Source organism: Megalops cyprinoides, chromosome 25, assembly GCF_013368585.1.
Source record: "Megalops cyprinoides isolate fMegCyp1 chromosome 25, fMegCyp1.pri, whole genome shotgun sequence".
In the NCBI taxonomy this organism is placed as follows: Eukaryota; Metazoa; Chordata; class Actinopteri; order Elopiformes; family Megalopidae; genus Megalops; species Megalops cyprinoides.
Genome location: NC_050607.1, coordinates 2,644,571 through 2,660,499, shown reverse-complemented (window position 1 = coordinate 2,660,499; position 15,929 = coordinate 2,644,571). Strand labels below are relative to the sequence as shown.

The 15,929-nt window shown below is 41.3% G+C and overlaps 2 protein-coding genes across 19 annotated transcripts in view; both read left to right on the top strand.

Moving 5' to 3' along the window:
• The window catches only part of LOC118771910 (neuronal cell adhesion molecule-like), a 72,949-nt gene extending 65,137 nt beyond the window's left edge, over positions 1–7,812 (top strand). For 7 of the 17 annotated variants that reach the window (XM_036520072.1, XM_036520067.1, XM_036520064.1 and 4 more), the window contains 6 exons: positions 55–120; positions 773–895; positions 2,004–2,159; positions 3,227–3,358; positions 3,450–3,528; positions 6,229–7,812. In XM_036520072.1, the coding sequence (XP_036375965.1) occupies positions 55–120; positions 773–895; positions 2,004–2,159; positions 3,227–3,358; positions 3,450–3,528; positions 6,229–6,466 (794 nt within the window). In that variant the 3' untranslated portion in view covers positions 6,467–7,812. The remainder of the gene's footprint in view (positions 1–54; positions 121–772; positions 896–2,003; positions 2,160–3,226; positions 3,359–3,449; positions 3,529–6,228) is intronic. The other 10 variants (XM_036520074.1, XM_036520073.1, XM_036520075.1 and 7 more) reach the window with 2 other exon arrangements.
• Positions 7,813–13,728: 5,916 nt separating this feature from the next.
• The window catches only part of LOC118771823 (contactin-1a-like), a 51,669-nt gene continuing 49,468 nt past the window's right edge, over positions 13,729–15,929 (top strand). Inside the window, exon 1 of one of the 2 annotated variants that reach the window (XM_036519901.1) lies at positions 13,729–14,132. The gene's annotated coding sequence lies outside the window, so the exon portion shown is untranslated. Of the gene's footprint in view, positions 14,133–14,279; positions 14,302–15,929 lie in introns of those variants that run through there. The other variant, XM_036519902.1, reaches the window with a different exon arrangement.

Sequence of the window (15,929 nt, the reverse complement as noted above, 5' to 3'; positions counted from 1 at the left end):
CATTGTGTTGGGTCTGTTGTGTGGTGTTTCTTATACTTCTCCATGTTCTTTCAGGGTACACAGAGCCCCCACATCCAATCTCCCCTCTCACACAGTCTCTGGGCCCCCCGTTCCACAAGGGTACCTCTATTCCCCAGTCTAAAGACAGAGCCTCTTTCACACATGTACAGCTGAAGCAGACTGCTGTTGCCTCTCCGATGAGCACAGCCTGCTGGGATATTTCTTGGCACACATATGCAATTATCATTTTATCTGGAGAAGGATGCATTGCAAAAATAGAGTGAGTGGGAGCCCCTGACTGCATTGAAGCCAGTTCACAGTGTTTGCCGATGTATTCATTAATTGGCAAAGGCAGGTTTACAGGTCGATACCAAAGGTTTGAAACAACAACATCAATCCCAAGCAATGAATACATTTCTTACAGAAACATTAGTTAGATCTTATAAACTGGCATAAATTTAGTTTGTCAAATATGAATTTCCCTCAAATATATGGCTTTCCTATTAATACGTACCTCTCCTCATTTTTAATAATTGCATATCTGTCCAAAATACATACCTACATATCTGTAGATGTTTACAGACCTGTTAATTGATGTAGTTCTCTTGCTTTGCTCTGTAGGTATTGCAAAAACATAATACACATAGAGAGTTATGTAGTCTGTCTATGTTTTGTGTTAGGAATTGTCAGCGATTATCCGTACTGACACTAGTCTCGCACTGACCTTTGACCTGTCAGCTTGACGACTGTCTGTTCTCTCTTGTGTACTCAGTGCGCCCGGTTGGTCCAGCTTTTGGGAACGTTAGCTCGTCTGTGAGAGAGAACGGCGCAGTTATCAGTTGGGATTACTGGGGACCAGATAAGAATGTTTATATCGAATATATTGTAGAGAACAGTAAGATATTCTTTTTAACTTTTTTTTTAGCTAAAACACCATCTAGTTTTCAGTTTAGCATATCCAACATAGTCCAAAGTGGCAGGAGACTCTACAACCTACGCTGATGCATGTGAAAACGTTTGCAGAACCTTTCATTTGCAGAGGTGGCTTCCGATTATCACGCAGCCTTGCTTGCATACAAGAGCCCTAGAGAAATTGAACAAACCTCACTAATTAGATAAACTAAAAAAAAACTCTCTGTGATTGGTGTGAAAACAGGGAGAGTGGGAGGTGTTACGCTATACAGCAACATCACTGTGATATATGTCGCTGGCTGAATCCTATACAGCTCTGCTAGTACTATGAGTTTAAAAATAAGCAGATGCCACTCATGTTGTACGCAGTATGTGCGTACACACTCAGTTCTTATTGATCACAAAAGATAAAAAAAGTGTTCATTACACAAGAAGTGCTGTTCTGCATGGTTTGACACCTTATGAGTTGTACAGTTCTCTCATGCCTACATCAGATGTAGTTTTCCCCATCATTAAAACCAATGTAGTTTAGCCATGGAATGTATTTTTACAGTAGCATTGTCATAACTTTGTCTGGAGCTATAGGGCTCTATAGCCATAGAAAGTTGTTTTTCTGAAATTATCAGAGATGATTTTTTTGTTTGTTTTCTAAGGCAACTTGATTTCAGTTTTGAATTTCAAAAAGTAGATTTCAAAGTCATTTTGGAAAAGCATGTTTGGATTGCTTTTCCGATTATGCACATTGTCTTAGAAAACACTACAAGTTTGAAAAGGGGAATGATGTTGCCCCTGTAGAATTTAACATAACTTGCAGCATGCTGTAGTGATCTAAATTAATACAATATTAAAACTGATATTCTGTGTTGGCATTAGCTTACATGCAGTTCCACAGGATAGACAATCAAAATGTATAACCACACACTTGGTGTATATATATTGCATTTATCCTTGTGATATGTCTTTCGGTATAAAACTACTGACCACAAATGCATGAAAATTACTTGTCGTTCAAAAATGCCTTTCAAACAAATGTGGTTTTCTTTATCGTAATTACCATTTTAAAATTGACTCTCTTCCTAAAACTCTTCTAGGTAAAGAAGATTGGAAAAAAGAGTTTGTTAATGGCTCTCAGACCTATCAGATTAAGGGCTTAAAGCCGGGGACGTCCTATAAGGTCCGAGTTGTTGCTAAAGATCAGTCTGATGAAACGGTTCACAGTACGGAGGAGTTGTTAATAACTGTCCCAGGTGAGGCAGTGCATTGCACACGACCCCAACTCTGCCTCATGTTGTACAAAAACAGTGTGCTGTAGCCGGTCTGGCCTGTGTCTGCTGTCCTCTACTTCTCCTCCCGATGAGAAATTTCATCGCTCTGTGTGCAGTGTCTGTGATGCAGTCGAGCGTTAGGTTTTTGTGTTCAGACCCTCGATAGGAGCCGTAGAAGCATGTCCGTTTGTGCAGTAGGTTTCTGCATGGTGCCATTGTGCGTTTTGGACTCATGCTCACCACTTTTCTTTCCTTGGCTGTTGCTGGACTGGAAGATTGCGGTGGATGTTTTGCAGAGGACGGGAGATACTTTTCTGTTGACAGATCAAAACAACAGCAAAACAGATCATAGTTCAGTATTGTGTGTATCAGTTCATTGCTTGTACAGTATCTTCGCCTCAGTGGCTGATTTTCTGTTGAAGCTGTTTTGAGTTTGTATGTGTATACCTGTATACCTGAGCCTGTGTGTGTGTACATGTGTGTATGTGTATTTATGTTTATATGTGTGTGTGTGTGTGTGTGTATATATATATATATATATATATATATATATATATATAGGTGTGTGTGTGTTTATGTGTGTGTGTATGGTTATATATATGTGTGTATGCGTGTGTATGAACATCTGCATATGTCTTGGTTGCAGTATTTCTCTCCAGTGTTTTTGATCATGGTCAGGAGCAGCCATTTTTTGACTACATGGTGGCATCGCAATGCTTCCTCAGCACTGCCCCTCTCTGTATATCCATCTGTGCAGGCTGTGTGTCTGAGCATGAACATGTGCATGCTACAGTGCTAATAATGACCTACCTCTGCGTTAATCTTTAACCCACTCATTTTAATGCTCCCCCTTGACACGACGTTACTTGTCGGTACTGCTTTAAGATCACTGTCTACATACTGAAAGGGTGAAATGCTTTAAAGGGAGGAGGTTTGTTTCATAGACGCAGTGCCTCGTGTTTATCGGTGTGGATGTGTTGCCAGTGAGAAACACAGAGCTGAATGTGATGTTGGGAAGGGAGTCTGAGTGCTTCTCCTGTTGTGGACAGCCATGGCCAGCCGGCAGGTGGACATCGCCACGCAGGGCTGGTTTATCGGGCTCATGTGCGCCATCGCCCTCCTCATCCTGGTGCTGCTCATCGTCTGCTTCATCAAAAGGAACAAGGGGGGCAAGTACCCAGGTAGGTGACGCCCCCATACCGGCCCCCCCCCCACCACCTCCCCCACCCGCCCGACCCCAGGGTGACCGATGTGTCCTCCTACTGCTTCCAGTGAAGGAGAAAGAGGATGCCCACGCCGACCCCGAAATCCAGCCCATGAAGGAGGATGACGGGACCTTCGGGGAGTACAGGTGAGACCACCAGCCCCTGCCCTTACAGCCCCAGCAGGTCTGGAGGTCTGCGTGCGCAGTGATCGGTCGGTGAGAAGTGTCCGTCGTCTACCCCGTCCTCTGACCACGACTCTGGACCGCGTTTCGATCACGGGATCGCCCCTGGTTGCCGGAGCCGAAGCGGCGGTTTACAGTGGTGGACCTCGCTCTCCTGTGCGCTGCGTTGCTGATTTATTTGGCCCGTGTGCTCAGACTGTGTTGACTGTTGTGTGTTATTTGAGAAGCAGGTATGCGTTTTTTTATTGTGCCTCTCCTCTTATTTCGGCTTTTGGGCCAAAACCCTTTTATCTAGTTTCTGCAGTAACTTTTCCCTCCTAGCTGTGCTTACATGCTGTCTGTGGGGACTTTTTAGCTTGTTTTCGGCCTCTGTGGATTCCAGATTTGCTTAGGTGTCCCTCAGACCCATTCAGCTAAGATACATGTTAATTCATGCTGTAAAAATACTTCATAGATTAATATATGCTTACACATTTGCATAGGTTGGATTATTCGTCAGTATGACTAAGATCGCAAAAATCCAAGTTCTGCTTATTAATATAACAACCGCAATATCAAAGCTGCCTCTTCAATTGCACGTGGAGGAAAAGGTTCTTTTTTTAAGTATTTTATGTAAAGTGCTTTTTTGTATTGTGACCACTTTTTTCAATATACGGTATATGGTGAATACACCATTTTCTTTTTATATTTTATATTGTTTTTATATATTGTATTTGAATTTAAATCTATACACAGACATTATCTTCAGAATATTACATAATAACAAATGTATATCTCTGTGTAATGTGCATGACTAAATGACATAATACTGTATGGTACAACTTGCTTCATGTGAAAATCTTCAATAACGTGTATGACTAAACTCTATGTCTGTATTAACCATATATTAGAGGGACAGTATGCACAACAAAGGTAGATCGCTTAAACACAATACTTCAGTGAAGGTGTCTTTATAGATCTTTGGCATACAGTAACTGTGCAGTTATCAATCATATGTATGTAGAGAACAACAAAGTCAAAGAGTTCTGAGAAAAAGACTTTGTAGGTTAATATCAGACTTCTTGCAGTTAAAGCTAGGTGTCAAGGCCTAACAAAGGGAGCTTTTGGACCCAGAAGGTTGGTGCATTTCACAAGACCCTTGCTTAATTTAATTTAATGTTCAGTTTAATGTCGTAGCATGGAAACAGATTTTTACAGGTGACATCAGATATATGTTTTTTTTTATTTTATTTATTTAAAATGATCCCTGATGTTTACATTTCTGTATGCACTGACAACAGTGACAACACCTTTACAAGTCTGAAATTAATTCAGACATTTACTGAAGGTCGCATTTAAGTGGGCTGTCTAGTGCGGATGAATTTTTATATTTAACACTGTCTGAAAGTTGTAATTGTTACGGAAATGTAGCTGTTTAAAAATATCCCTGGATATTCACTCATTATTGCCTGTTATCGTCGTTACTGTAGAGTGTATTGATGTACTGTGAGGCAAAGGCGCACCATCTCTCCGCGTAGCAGCTGCTGTAGGTGAAGGAAGATGTGTCCGCTCTCTGCTTCCTGTTGATCTCCGTTTGTGTCGCGGTATGGCTCCCTCGTTCATCAGTAACCATGTCCTGACTGAGTGTATCAGCACAGAACAGGGTCCAGGACAGATAAGGCCACTGGCCTGCTTCTCCTCTTAGACAGCTGTCATTTCCTCTCTCTCGCACTCTCTGAATTGGGAAATGTAGGTGTCTGGAAAGGTAAGAGGGAGCTAAGAACTTGGCATGAGTAACGCTCTACCCGGCCGAAGAGTCTGCTGCTGTCTGCCCACCGCTGGTGCTGCCACATGGAAAAGCCTTGTGTGTCTGCCATGGGTTTTTCAGATGCTCTGTTTCCATTCACCCTCATGAGCCATTCCCGTCCTGATGGTTAACATGGACTAACTGTCACTAAATATGCCTTCTCTCTCTGCAGTCCACCCTGCCTGGCTGTTGTCTCTCTCTGTCTTTTAATTATTTTCCTTTTGGTTTGGCTGAAAATGTGCTTTCAAAATATGTTTTCATCATCACATTGGATTTCCAGTTTTCACAGCAAACTCTGTTTGTGGGGAGAAAATGTTGTGTCGTGAACTCATAGCTTCTCTTCCATGTGCTGGCTTAGAGGGGGGGAGGGGAAGCTTGTGCAAATCCCTGTCTGATGAAATCCAATCAGCTCATGCAGTCCTGCATCTGCCATCATTTTTTTTTTTTTTTTTTAGACTGGAGGCAAGACTGGATCAAAATGTTGGCCCACCAGGAAACTGCCAAATAGCATATGCTGGCTCTGCTAATGGATTCTGAAGGGTCTGTTAGCAGTACCAGGCTTTTAGCTTTGGCTTTTACCGCTGGGTGAAAATTTTGATCTGCTGTCAGTCAAGGGATAATGTTTAAATGAATATCATCATAAACTAGGGGCATGGGGTCTCAGTCTGTGTATTTTGGTCAAATTTTGAAAGTCCTCCCTCTAATTGAAGCCATTGTAAAGGAAGACATGTCTGCCGATGCTCAGACCCTAGAAGGACATGTCTGTGTGGACTGCAGAAGAGATTAATTGTTTTGCACCTTTACTCCATCTAAAAAAAAAACCCTTGTGCCATTTCTCATCATTTCACATGTAATACCTGCATGTTATTTTTTCCTAGTGACACTGAGGACCATAAACCATTACAAGGAAGCCGCACGCCGTCCAATGGGACGGTAAAGAAAGACGACAGTGACGACAGTTTAGTTGACTACGGGGAAGGCGGAGACGGGCAGTTCAATGAAGACGGATCGTTTATCGGACAGTATAGTGGGAAGAAGGAGAAGGACACAGCCAATGAGGGCAATGAGAGCTCGGAGGCGCCCTCTCCCGTTAACGCCATGAACTCTTTCGTGTAAGCGGGGACGTAGGAGTGGATGCTGTGACTGTCCCCTCTCATCTCACAGGCTCTCCATTCGCACTGTGACCTCCCGCCATGCAGACACGCCACTGTTAAAAACGCCAGAGCGTCACCGTCAAAACTAAAGCGCTAACGGTGAAAACAGGCATTACCCTAAAGGAGGACATTACCATAATCTCCCTCCCACACACACACACACACACACATGCACACATGCAAAGCATTACCGTAAAAACAAAACCATTAAAACAGATAAAAACATTACTTTAAAGACAGGCATTACCGTAAACCACTCCCCTTTCACAAAAACATTACTGTAAACAAAAACTTTACAGTAAAGATAACAACATTACTGTAATCCCTCTCTTCCCCCAACAAAAACATGCACTGGTGGAAAGAGTCGTTATCATAAAAATGACGAGGGAGGGGTGGCTGAAGAGAACAGCGATACAGGGAAACAGGAGGAATGTACTTACAGAAATGGAGTGCCTCGCCTCTGGGGAGATTAAGAAGAGAGTAACGGTGTGTAGTTGCTGTTTTACAGTTTGCAAACATGTATTTTCTCAACATGACCAATTGGTGATCAAACTATATTAAAACCCAACACCCTTCTATCTGCCTCTGATATAGTGCATGGAAATAAAAATCTTCTATCAGACATAAACAGAGCGTATAGCGAAGAAGCAGTCATTCATTTTGACTATACAGTGCATAACTTTATTTCGGTCTATGCCTTCTGTTTTCCTGTCGAAGTGTTACATTGGTATTATGGAAAAGGCATCAATGTCTTTGTGGACATTGTTGTGAAATGTGTGATTAAATGTATAGTTATTATTATATGTCTTTTTTGCAAGACAGACATTTTTTGTATAATATTGCAGAATGAATATATATTGACTGGACGTGAGGTTGAGCATTGGGTTCTGGTCTCAGTATAAAATGACTATGAGTATAAAGTCACCCTTATATTTAAATGCTTCCGCCTACTTTTTCACAGATAAAAAAAAAAAACAAAAACATAGCCAGGTCTGATTCAGGTCGTTTCTGATATTTGTATTTTCATTCTCCATCTTTTATTACCTTTGACATCAGAGATGTTTTCATGTTGCAATTGCACTAATGAAAATAGGAGCTGGAACGCTGCATGTCAAACGCTCAGAAACTCATCCCCATGGCTTCATCCTTCATCCGGCTGAGTGTGGCCCCCGCCCCACGACAGCAGCGCTGCACTGTCAGATAGCCATCCAGAGGGTCTTTTTCGGTGTGGTGCGCCCCCTAGTGCGCAGGCATGTGGTTGCAGTCTCTGAACATGGAGGCGCAGGGGTGTCCTTCTGTGTATTGTGCCTTTGTGTGCCTTTCTGGTTTCAGCCACAGATCAGCTTGTTGTGGGGTAAATAAGCATCAGACAGGCTGTAATAACAGGAGCAGCAGAATGTGTTTATGTGCTTACGGCCGAGTCTTTAAGCTGTGCGAGGAGAGATTACTTACCTGAAGCTCTGGATGCGTAGGTTTCCCGAACAGTATCTCTGAGAGGCAGAGTCACTTTTTTTTTTTTTCCAAACAAGCAGCTTACAACTACTGCCAATCCACTGGTGAAAATTTTGGACAGTGAAAATCATGCGCCAAATCCAAGCCCCAGTCAGTGCGCTTTCAGTGGTTCCGGTTCCCTGTCGAAGCAGTTGATTTGCGTTTTTGTGCTTGCTTGTGTTCCATTGCCCACAAAAGTGATCGCTGTTCTGCAAAAGGTTTAACTCCAATTGGGCCTAAAAAAAAACTGTTCCACTCATTAAAAGTCAGGAGCCTTGTGGATGAAAGGACTGGATTTTCACGATTTGGTGTTTCATAACTTGCATCAAGTTTTAAGTTCAATTTTATGCTTTTTATGTGTAGATATGTTGTTGAATTTGTAAATATACCTGACTTGACTGTAGACTGATTAGGCCGAAATGGGAAAGAAGCTTAACATGTACTACCGTGTATGGAGTGATAATGGCCAGTGAAGTGCATTGTACTGAATATGAACTTCTTTTACAATTTTATTTTGCTGTGAACTTTGTATATTTGTAACTCACAAAATGGCAAGTCGCTCACCAGCTCAGATTGGGGTCAGAGAATAGTTTTCACTTTCAGATGGTGTTTATTTATCAGATATAATTGTTCTTGTCTGACTGTTCAGGCACCTTTTAATAATAATTATATATATATATACCATATATATATAAAAACAGGCAGTTCCACAAATGACAGCACAACTGAGTGCAGACTCCTCTGGAAATGTGTTTTTATTACCCATGGTGCAATGTGACATTCTGGTTCTTGTTGATGCTAAGTGACCATGTCTTTGAGAGGCTGCCAGATGGGTTGCTCTATGATATTAATGCAGAAGATTTTGTATTCTAAATAATAATAAAAAAATGTCGGTTTCAGGATTTCACTAACAAGTTCTTATTCCTCATTTTATTTTAAGTTACCCTTGAAAGTTAAGAAATGGAATTCAGTCAATTTGAAATATAATTATAAATAAATATGATTATCTGCCACATTTTTCAATGCTCATCTTTATTTTAAAATCTTTTATTTTTGCTTTAAACACACAACAATGGACAGAGGCTTTCCTCATAGATGCTGCTTTGTTCCCAGCAAGGTAAGTTCTTGCATGACTAATGAACAATGTCAGTATGGTAATCACAAATCATAGCCATTGTGAACTTCACACATATTCAGAAGGTTATTGTGGGTTCAATTAGAATCCTGTGTATTCACTACTACAGTGTCATGTTCTGCACATAGTACACACAATACACACAATCATTTTAATAAGACACCGGTAGAAAATATGGTTGTCATGGTTTGGTGCCAATAAAGAAAGCATATCCCTATTGCACTGAATGGTGTATCCAAACAATCATTTCAGAGGATGTTCAAAGGTGAACTGCTTAGGAAAGGACCAATGTCCATGCCCTCCAGGAGCTGTGAGATGCAGGTTCAGTGTTGAAACCTCCCCCTGCTGTTAGCAGAGAGGTTTTCTTGCCGTCCCTTTCACCTTAGGGTTAACCAGGAAATGGAACACCACTGCTAACCTCATTTTCACTTGGCACCTGGGGGTCAGTGATTTCCCTCATCAAATATTAATCACATCACAGGGAATGTGGGATTATTATAACTCTCACTGATTCTCTGTGTGTGGAACATAAGAAAATGCTGTGTGTGGACAAAAAGAAGGAGCTCATATCAGGCTAATGCTGACAGTTTAAAAGGGGGCAGCAGCTGAGGATGTAGCCAGTTGCAGTTTGCAAGACAGCTTATAATGATCACAATATTCCCTTACTGAACATTGAATTCTGGGTCTTTGATGTATCTTTTCACTTAAATTTTAATCAGCTTCATATCTTCTTTAATTGACAGTGAAATCGCTGTCTCTGGTGAGTATAGTTGTTCTATAATTAGAAAATACTAATTTAATGGCAGAATAAATTAGACAGAGGGGTGCATTTTGGACACAGTATCTACTGCATCTATTAAAGAAAAACTTGTTCAGCTGTACTGAGACTGAAATGCATTGAGCTTATATTTGTTTTGATTGGAGATGGATATCTGAAGTCAGTTTAGCTATTGAGTGGTACATATAATGGCCACTATATATAATATAATATAGAACACACATAAAGACCGTGTGCTCTCGGCACGGAATAAACTGGTTTAACTTGTCATGATATTACTTATTGCAAAGCAGTTTCTGAAAAGCAAAGGACAGACCTTAAAGCCTTTCCTGGGTAAGCACAATTATTGAAATTCAATTGGCTAAGATGATGTAGATATCACTGTATACTATGCAGTGGGAAACATGCATTCAAATACATTTTTATCTAAAACTTATTCTTAAATGTTTGAAATTAGTTTCTTAGACAAATATAAATAGTGAAGTTGATGCATATGTATGAATTTCTTTCCAAAAAAATATTTAAAAAAAAAAAATTTTGGGCTGCTTTGAAGAATCTAAAATATAATATTTGTCTTGATTTGTTTCAACACGTTTTTGGTCACTACATAATTTTATTTGCCTTATTTCATAGTTTTGATGTCTTTACTATTATTCTAAAATGTGGAAAATAGTGAAAATAAAGAAAAAATGTTGTATCCAAACTTTTGACTGGTACTGTATATGTGAGACACATCTTAGTTTGTATCCCCTGTTCTCCTTACTATTAATGTTGCAACATCCATTTCCATCTGTCAGACAGACATGGAAAAATGGAAAAATCAATGCAGGTGTCAAAGGCAGTGCATGTCAGCCTCCTTATGGGATTGTATGAATTCTGTATTTCTGTGCATTTTCTGTTGCAGGAATTGGTACTTGAATAATGAATATACTGTACCAAACAGGGCTGGGGAAACAGGAAAATATACAACACAATACAAACTCTGCTAATGGATGCCTTATTTCTGTATTCTTTTCACACCTAATGCATGTTAAAGCAAAATATTTCACTGTGTTTAATTGATCAGAGAACTGAACAAATGGATTATTTCATCTGCACTTTCAAATATTAAATTCTCAAGACAGGAAGGGAAACAAGGCTGGTTTGTTTCTCTAATCCAGTTACATCCAATGAACGGTTACTTATAACCTCTTCACATCAGAACGTTAAGTGGAGTCCCTTCAATTCAGAATGCGGCAGTCATAAGACCACACTACATACTACAGTTAAAGGTACTGTAGGTCGTTGAAAAGATCATCCTGATTTGTGAGCCCACTCATTGCTTTTGTTCTCCTTGTCATCTACTTGTTTTTAATATTGTACTGAGGACTGAAAAAATGGGAACTAGAGCAAGTGGCATGACGGGCATTTTTTTTAAAAAGCTGCATTATGAATTAGATTTTAATTTGATGCTACTCAAAAGCTCGTTAGGCAAAGACTTGTCATATTTAATCTGTAATTGTGGACTGATTTGCATTCTTCTGTGTCTTAGCAACATCCAATCAGAGCTGGCATACCGCAATATGGCATGATCCAATCACTATGGCATTTTTTTTTTTCCTGTGAAAATGGAAAAACATGGAAAAACCCCCAAACCCACAAAACCCCATATGTCTATGTGCTGTCCCTCCTTACTGTGTGCTTAGCTGACATGTAATTCCTCTAAGAAGCTAATATGGTTATTATTCTGAGCGGGCCTCACTGTTAATGTGTTTATTGGTGATCAGCATCACAAAATCGGCACCTGCCCCATAGCCCCGATCCCCTCCCCTCCCCCCCCCACCCCCATTCTTAAGCCTCAGTCTGTGTCTGCTGTTCCAGACATCATACATATCTGTCAATCAAGCCTTTTTATCCTGCACACGCCTGAGCAGATTTAGCAGGCTTACAGTCAACGCAGCTCTGTTCAGACACATTCTCATCTTCCTCAGCCCGCTTCACGCAGAACGTGTGCTTCCGTTTGCCGGGAAACTTATGCAGCAGAATCTCATCCAAAAAGGAAAGCTAAAATCTCTGTTTTGTCATAGGAGGTTTGTATAATCTGTCACTGTGGTGGAAGAGACAGTCTTTTATGTGTGAATGCTAATTTGGCCTTTTCTGAGATGCGTATGATTATGATTTGTTATTACACTGTGGCATTTCCATATGGGATGCAAATGGTGTGGATGTTCAGACACATCTGCTGAAAGAAATTGTCAAAATATTCGGGCCAGAAAAAAGATTGGTGTTTTTATTCTTTACTTTTTTTCCCCTCTATTTTCATCTCTCTTCAGTTGAAATCCTCTTCTGTCATCCTGAGCAGTAACATGCCAATGTGGAACCAGCCAGCTTTTATCACTCTTTGTCATCAGCGCAAACCTGGATGCAGTGCAGCGGTGATTTATTTTTATTTTTTTTTTTTTTGAAAACAGAGAATTAGTTTGTATTTCATGCATTTGTAATACCTGAAAATGTGGCTCTTAGGATTTGGGCCAAATTGAAAGGGCTCCCACGGGATTTCATTTGGGCCGCATCAGGACTCTGTGGAGTGTGCGCTCTGCTCTTTTGATCTGCCTCTAATGCTCCCTCTCTCCCCTCCCCCCTCCCACTGGAGTGATGAAAGTGTCAGGATTAAATCCTCCCTTCCCTGTGGATTTGGGATGGGAGATGATTCCCCAGGTCCTGTTCCCTATTGGGACCAATCAGCTAAACCTCAACACCCAAACCCTGCCCCCTCACCCAGTGCTGCTGCTCCTCCTCCCACCCCCCTTATAACCACCAGTATTGCCCCACGTGACAGAGGCAATTGTCCCTCTTGGACATCAGTGTGTTTACTGCTTTCTTCCTGGAGGCTGGTTTGGCCCACATCTCCACACACATAACATATCAACCACAGGGACTCAAGGGAGCTGTGAACATGTGGCCCAGACTGACCCATGTTCATTTACATATCCTAGTCCCTGATCCCTGAAATGCCTCGCTGTTTACGGTCATAAAAATGAATATTGTCATAACTCTGTATTTCCACAACCTCATTTAATGTCTTAAAATGTCTTTGCCCTTGTCTCTATCAAATGATCTGTAATATTTCTGCTAATAAGGACCTTGTTTTGTTGGCGAATATGAGTCATCTGTTTGATTTGAACATTCTGGTGTCTTGTTTGTTTAGTTATCACAATTTGCAGAGCAATTCCACATTGGGATTTCAGTGAAGCCAGCATTTATATGGAATACTAAGCAATCTAGGCTGCAAATTATATTCTGTGAAGTGATTATTTTAAATTGAGCAATTCCAGTGTTCACGCTGTAGATAACATCTATGAGGGGTATCATCATCTAAAATTATATGTATATAATTATATACTATAATAAAATGTACGCATTAACATTTTGATGAAGTTATACAATTAACAACTACTTTTATACGATTTTACGATTTATCAAATTATTTTTCAGTAAGTTAAGGTAGGTAAAAACCAAAGTAACTTAATAATTAACCGAATTCATCGAGTCTACGATATAATGAATTGCAGCACTGTGAAGGGTAACTTTGTGGAAGTGTTCATGTTACGTACGAAACTAAACTGGATAGAAGTGAATTAGTATTTCTTATCTTGATCAATTAATCGTCTTCATTTCGGGAGGTAGAACGTTTTAATTACTCCATCCCCCCGCGCACGCTGCTTGCTTCGCTAATCCTGAGTTGCACTAATGATGTGACTATAGGCATGACGGCATCCTCGTCATCCCGACCGCTTCACCACAGGACAACGGAAAAAAAACTTCCATCCAAGCTTAATACAGCAGCCTCCACTGAGCTGCAGCACCGGAGCCCCGGCGCTACCCCTCGCTCTCACCTATTTTAGGATCTGAAGGCTAACTGCATTCATGGATATTGACAAGTCGCCTGCATGCTTTTAAATAAAAAAATGACATATGTCAGCGGTGATTTTTGACCGGTGACGCGCCTGACTGCGGACAACTGCCCCTTATTTCTTGCATCTCCACGCACAGATACTTCTATGTCATCTCCTCCGTCCAATGGCCGCAGCCTTAGCGCCCCCCTAAGGGTGTCTGTCACCACCTCACATCCAATCCAACGCTAAAAACGCAGCTGCGGTTCCACGGGCTCGACTGTCTGGCTATGCGGTGCTGACCCAGGTGTGTTTTGCGGATGTTTCACGGACAGTCTGCACGGCTTTGCAGGTAAGGAAACGAACAGCATAAACACAGATGCGCAACATACATGTTTGAAGAGTTCGGGTGGATGCGACCGCGGTGGGAGAGGGTAGTAACTGAGATGTGCGGCTGACTACGGCACGAACGGCTGTACCGCATTGCAGAGCACGGTAGCCTATTATTGGAACAGCGCGCTGTGAGTACCAAAGCGTTGTAATTTGATGAATGTCACTCCCATCGATGCAAAAGTCTAATCTTCTTCAGGCATGTCCATTTCTGTGTTTATTTGGAACTGTTATTTTAATTTTGCAGCTTTACTCAAGCCAATGAGTCATTTCTGGAAAGGACAAAGTTGCGGGTGGTTTCTCAGAATATTACACATAAATACAACTAAACACTTCGTACGATATTTACTGTGGTTTTAAAATTGAAAATAGAGTACAGCGGTGGAAAAGAAATGCTCAGGTCATTTCGGGTGTCTGTGGATGATATATTGTTCAATGACACTGCGGAACAGTTGTTTTGCTGTTTAGTGAGTTCGTGCGTCTTACAGGACACTTTGCCGGCACCGTCACTGTGAGTAGGGCGAGGGTCAGCCAATGAGTGCGGAGTGCAGTTTCAATCTTGCGCTAAAAGCTCGTTTTCTCTTTCCTAACCAAGCCTCACCCCTCTGTCTCCCTAATGTCCGCGAAGTTTTTAACAGTGGGCGTAGCAGTCAGGGTCCCATGGGCGTTTCCGTGCGTGGTATTTCGCACCGTGTCACGCTGTAGGCCTGCAGACGGTCCACAGCAGGTATCAGGTGTTCATCTGCATCCGCATTTTAAGAATTCATTATTGTTAACTGCATGATGCTTGGTGTAAACTATACCACCTGCCAGTGGGGATTCCTTCTGAATGTATTGTCACGTTCACAGACAGATTTCGTGTTCTTTGTAACTGCAGGTCTACTGGGGGGCTCCACTGTCACGTGAAACAACCTTTGTGCATGAGAAATTGTTCTTTAAATTTTATGTTTATTATAAATAATGTGATGTATTGTGGATATTATTTTACAGCTGTTTCACCGATTCCCCTGTTTTGGCCGTTAATTTAATGGAAGTGTTACGTGGCATTGCACAAAGCCAGGATAAGCTCCACACATTGATTTTGTATGTCATTGTAGTCAAAAGCCTTTTGAACACAGCGGTAGGAGGGCGTTTTCCATGCACTGTGTCAATTACGCGCCTACAGTGTGTTTGAGTCGTGTCACATGCCGCCCGTGTTAAGCAGTGTGCGTTTGATAAGGTGTGCCAACTCATGTGTCTCTGTCAGTGTCTCCAGCGGGGAGACGGTTCTCTACCCACCTTAATTAACTTTAGCTCATTCTTCTTTTTTTTAGTCTCGCCTGATGACATCTGTGCTTAGGAAATGCTGAGGGGGTGTGATTTATAAATGCCACGGATAGGACTTTATTGTTTCATAATGGTTTTTCACCCACAAAATGGTGGAAAGTACTCATTTGACCTAAATGCTTTGACAGTGCTTCTTTACATTATATTGCATTCATTTAGCAGATGCTCTTATCCAGAGGGACTTCCAGCACAAAGGCTCTGTTGGTTCTTCTATGAAAGCAAGCACATTAACAATGTTGACAGTAAGAAAAGTTGCTGAACACTTGCCCTCCCTCAGTGGAATGCCACCGTGACCTTTACCTCATACATGCTATAGACCTGATTTTTGGTAAACGGGTGGGACCAGAGATGCTGCAGTGCATGATGGGTACTCCATGTACAAATATGAGTGCACATTTGGCACATCTCACGTTGCAAGGTCAAGTTTACACTT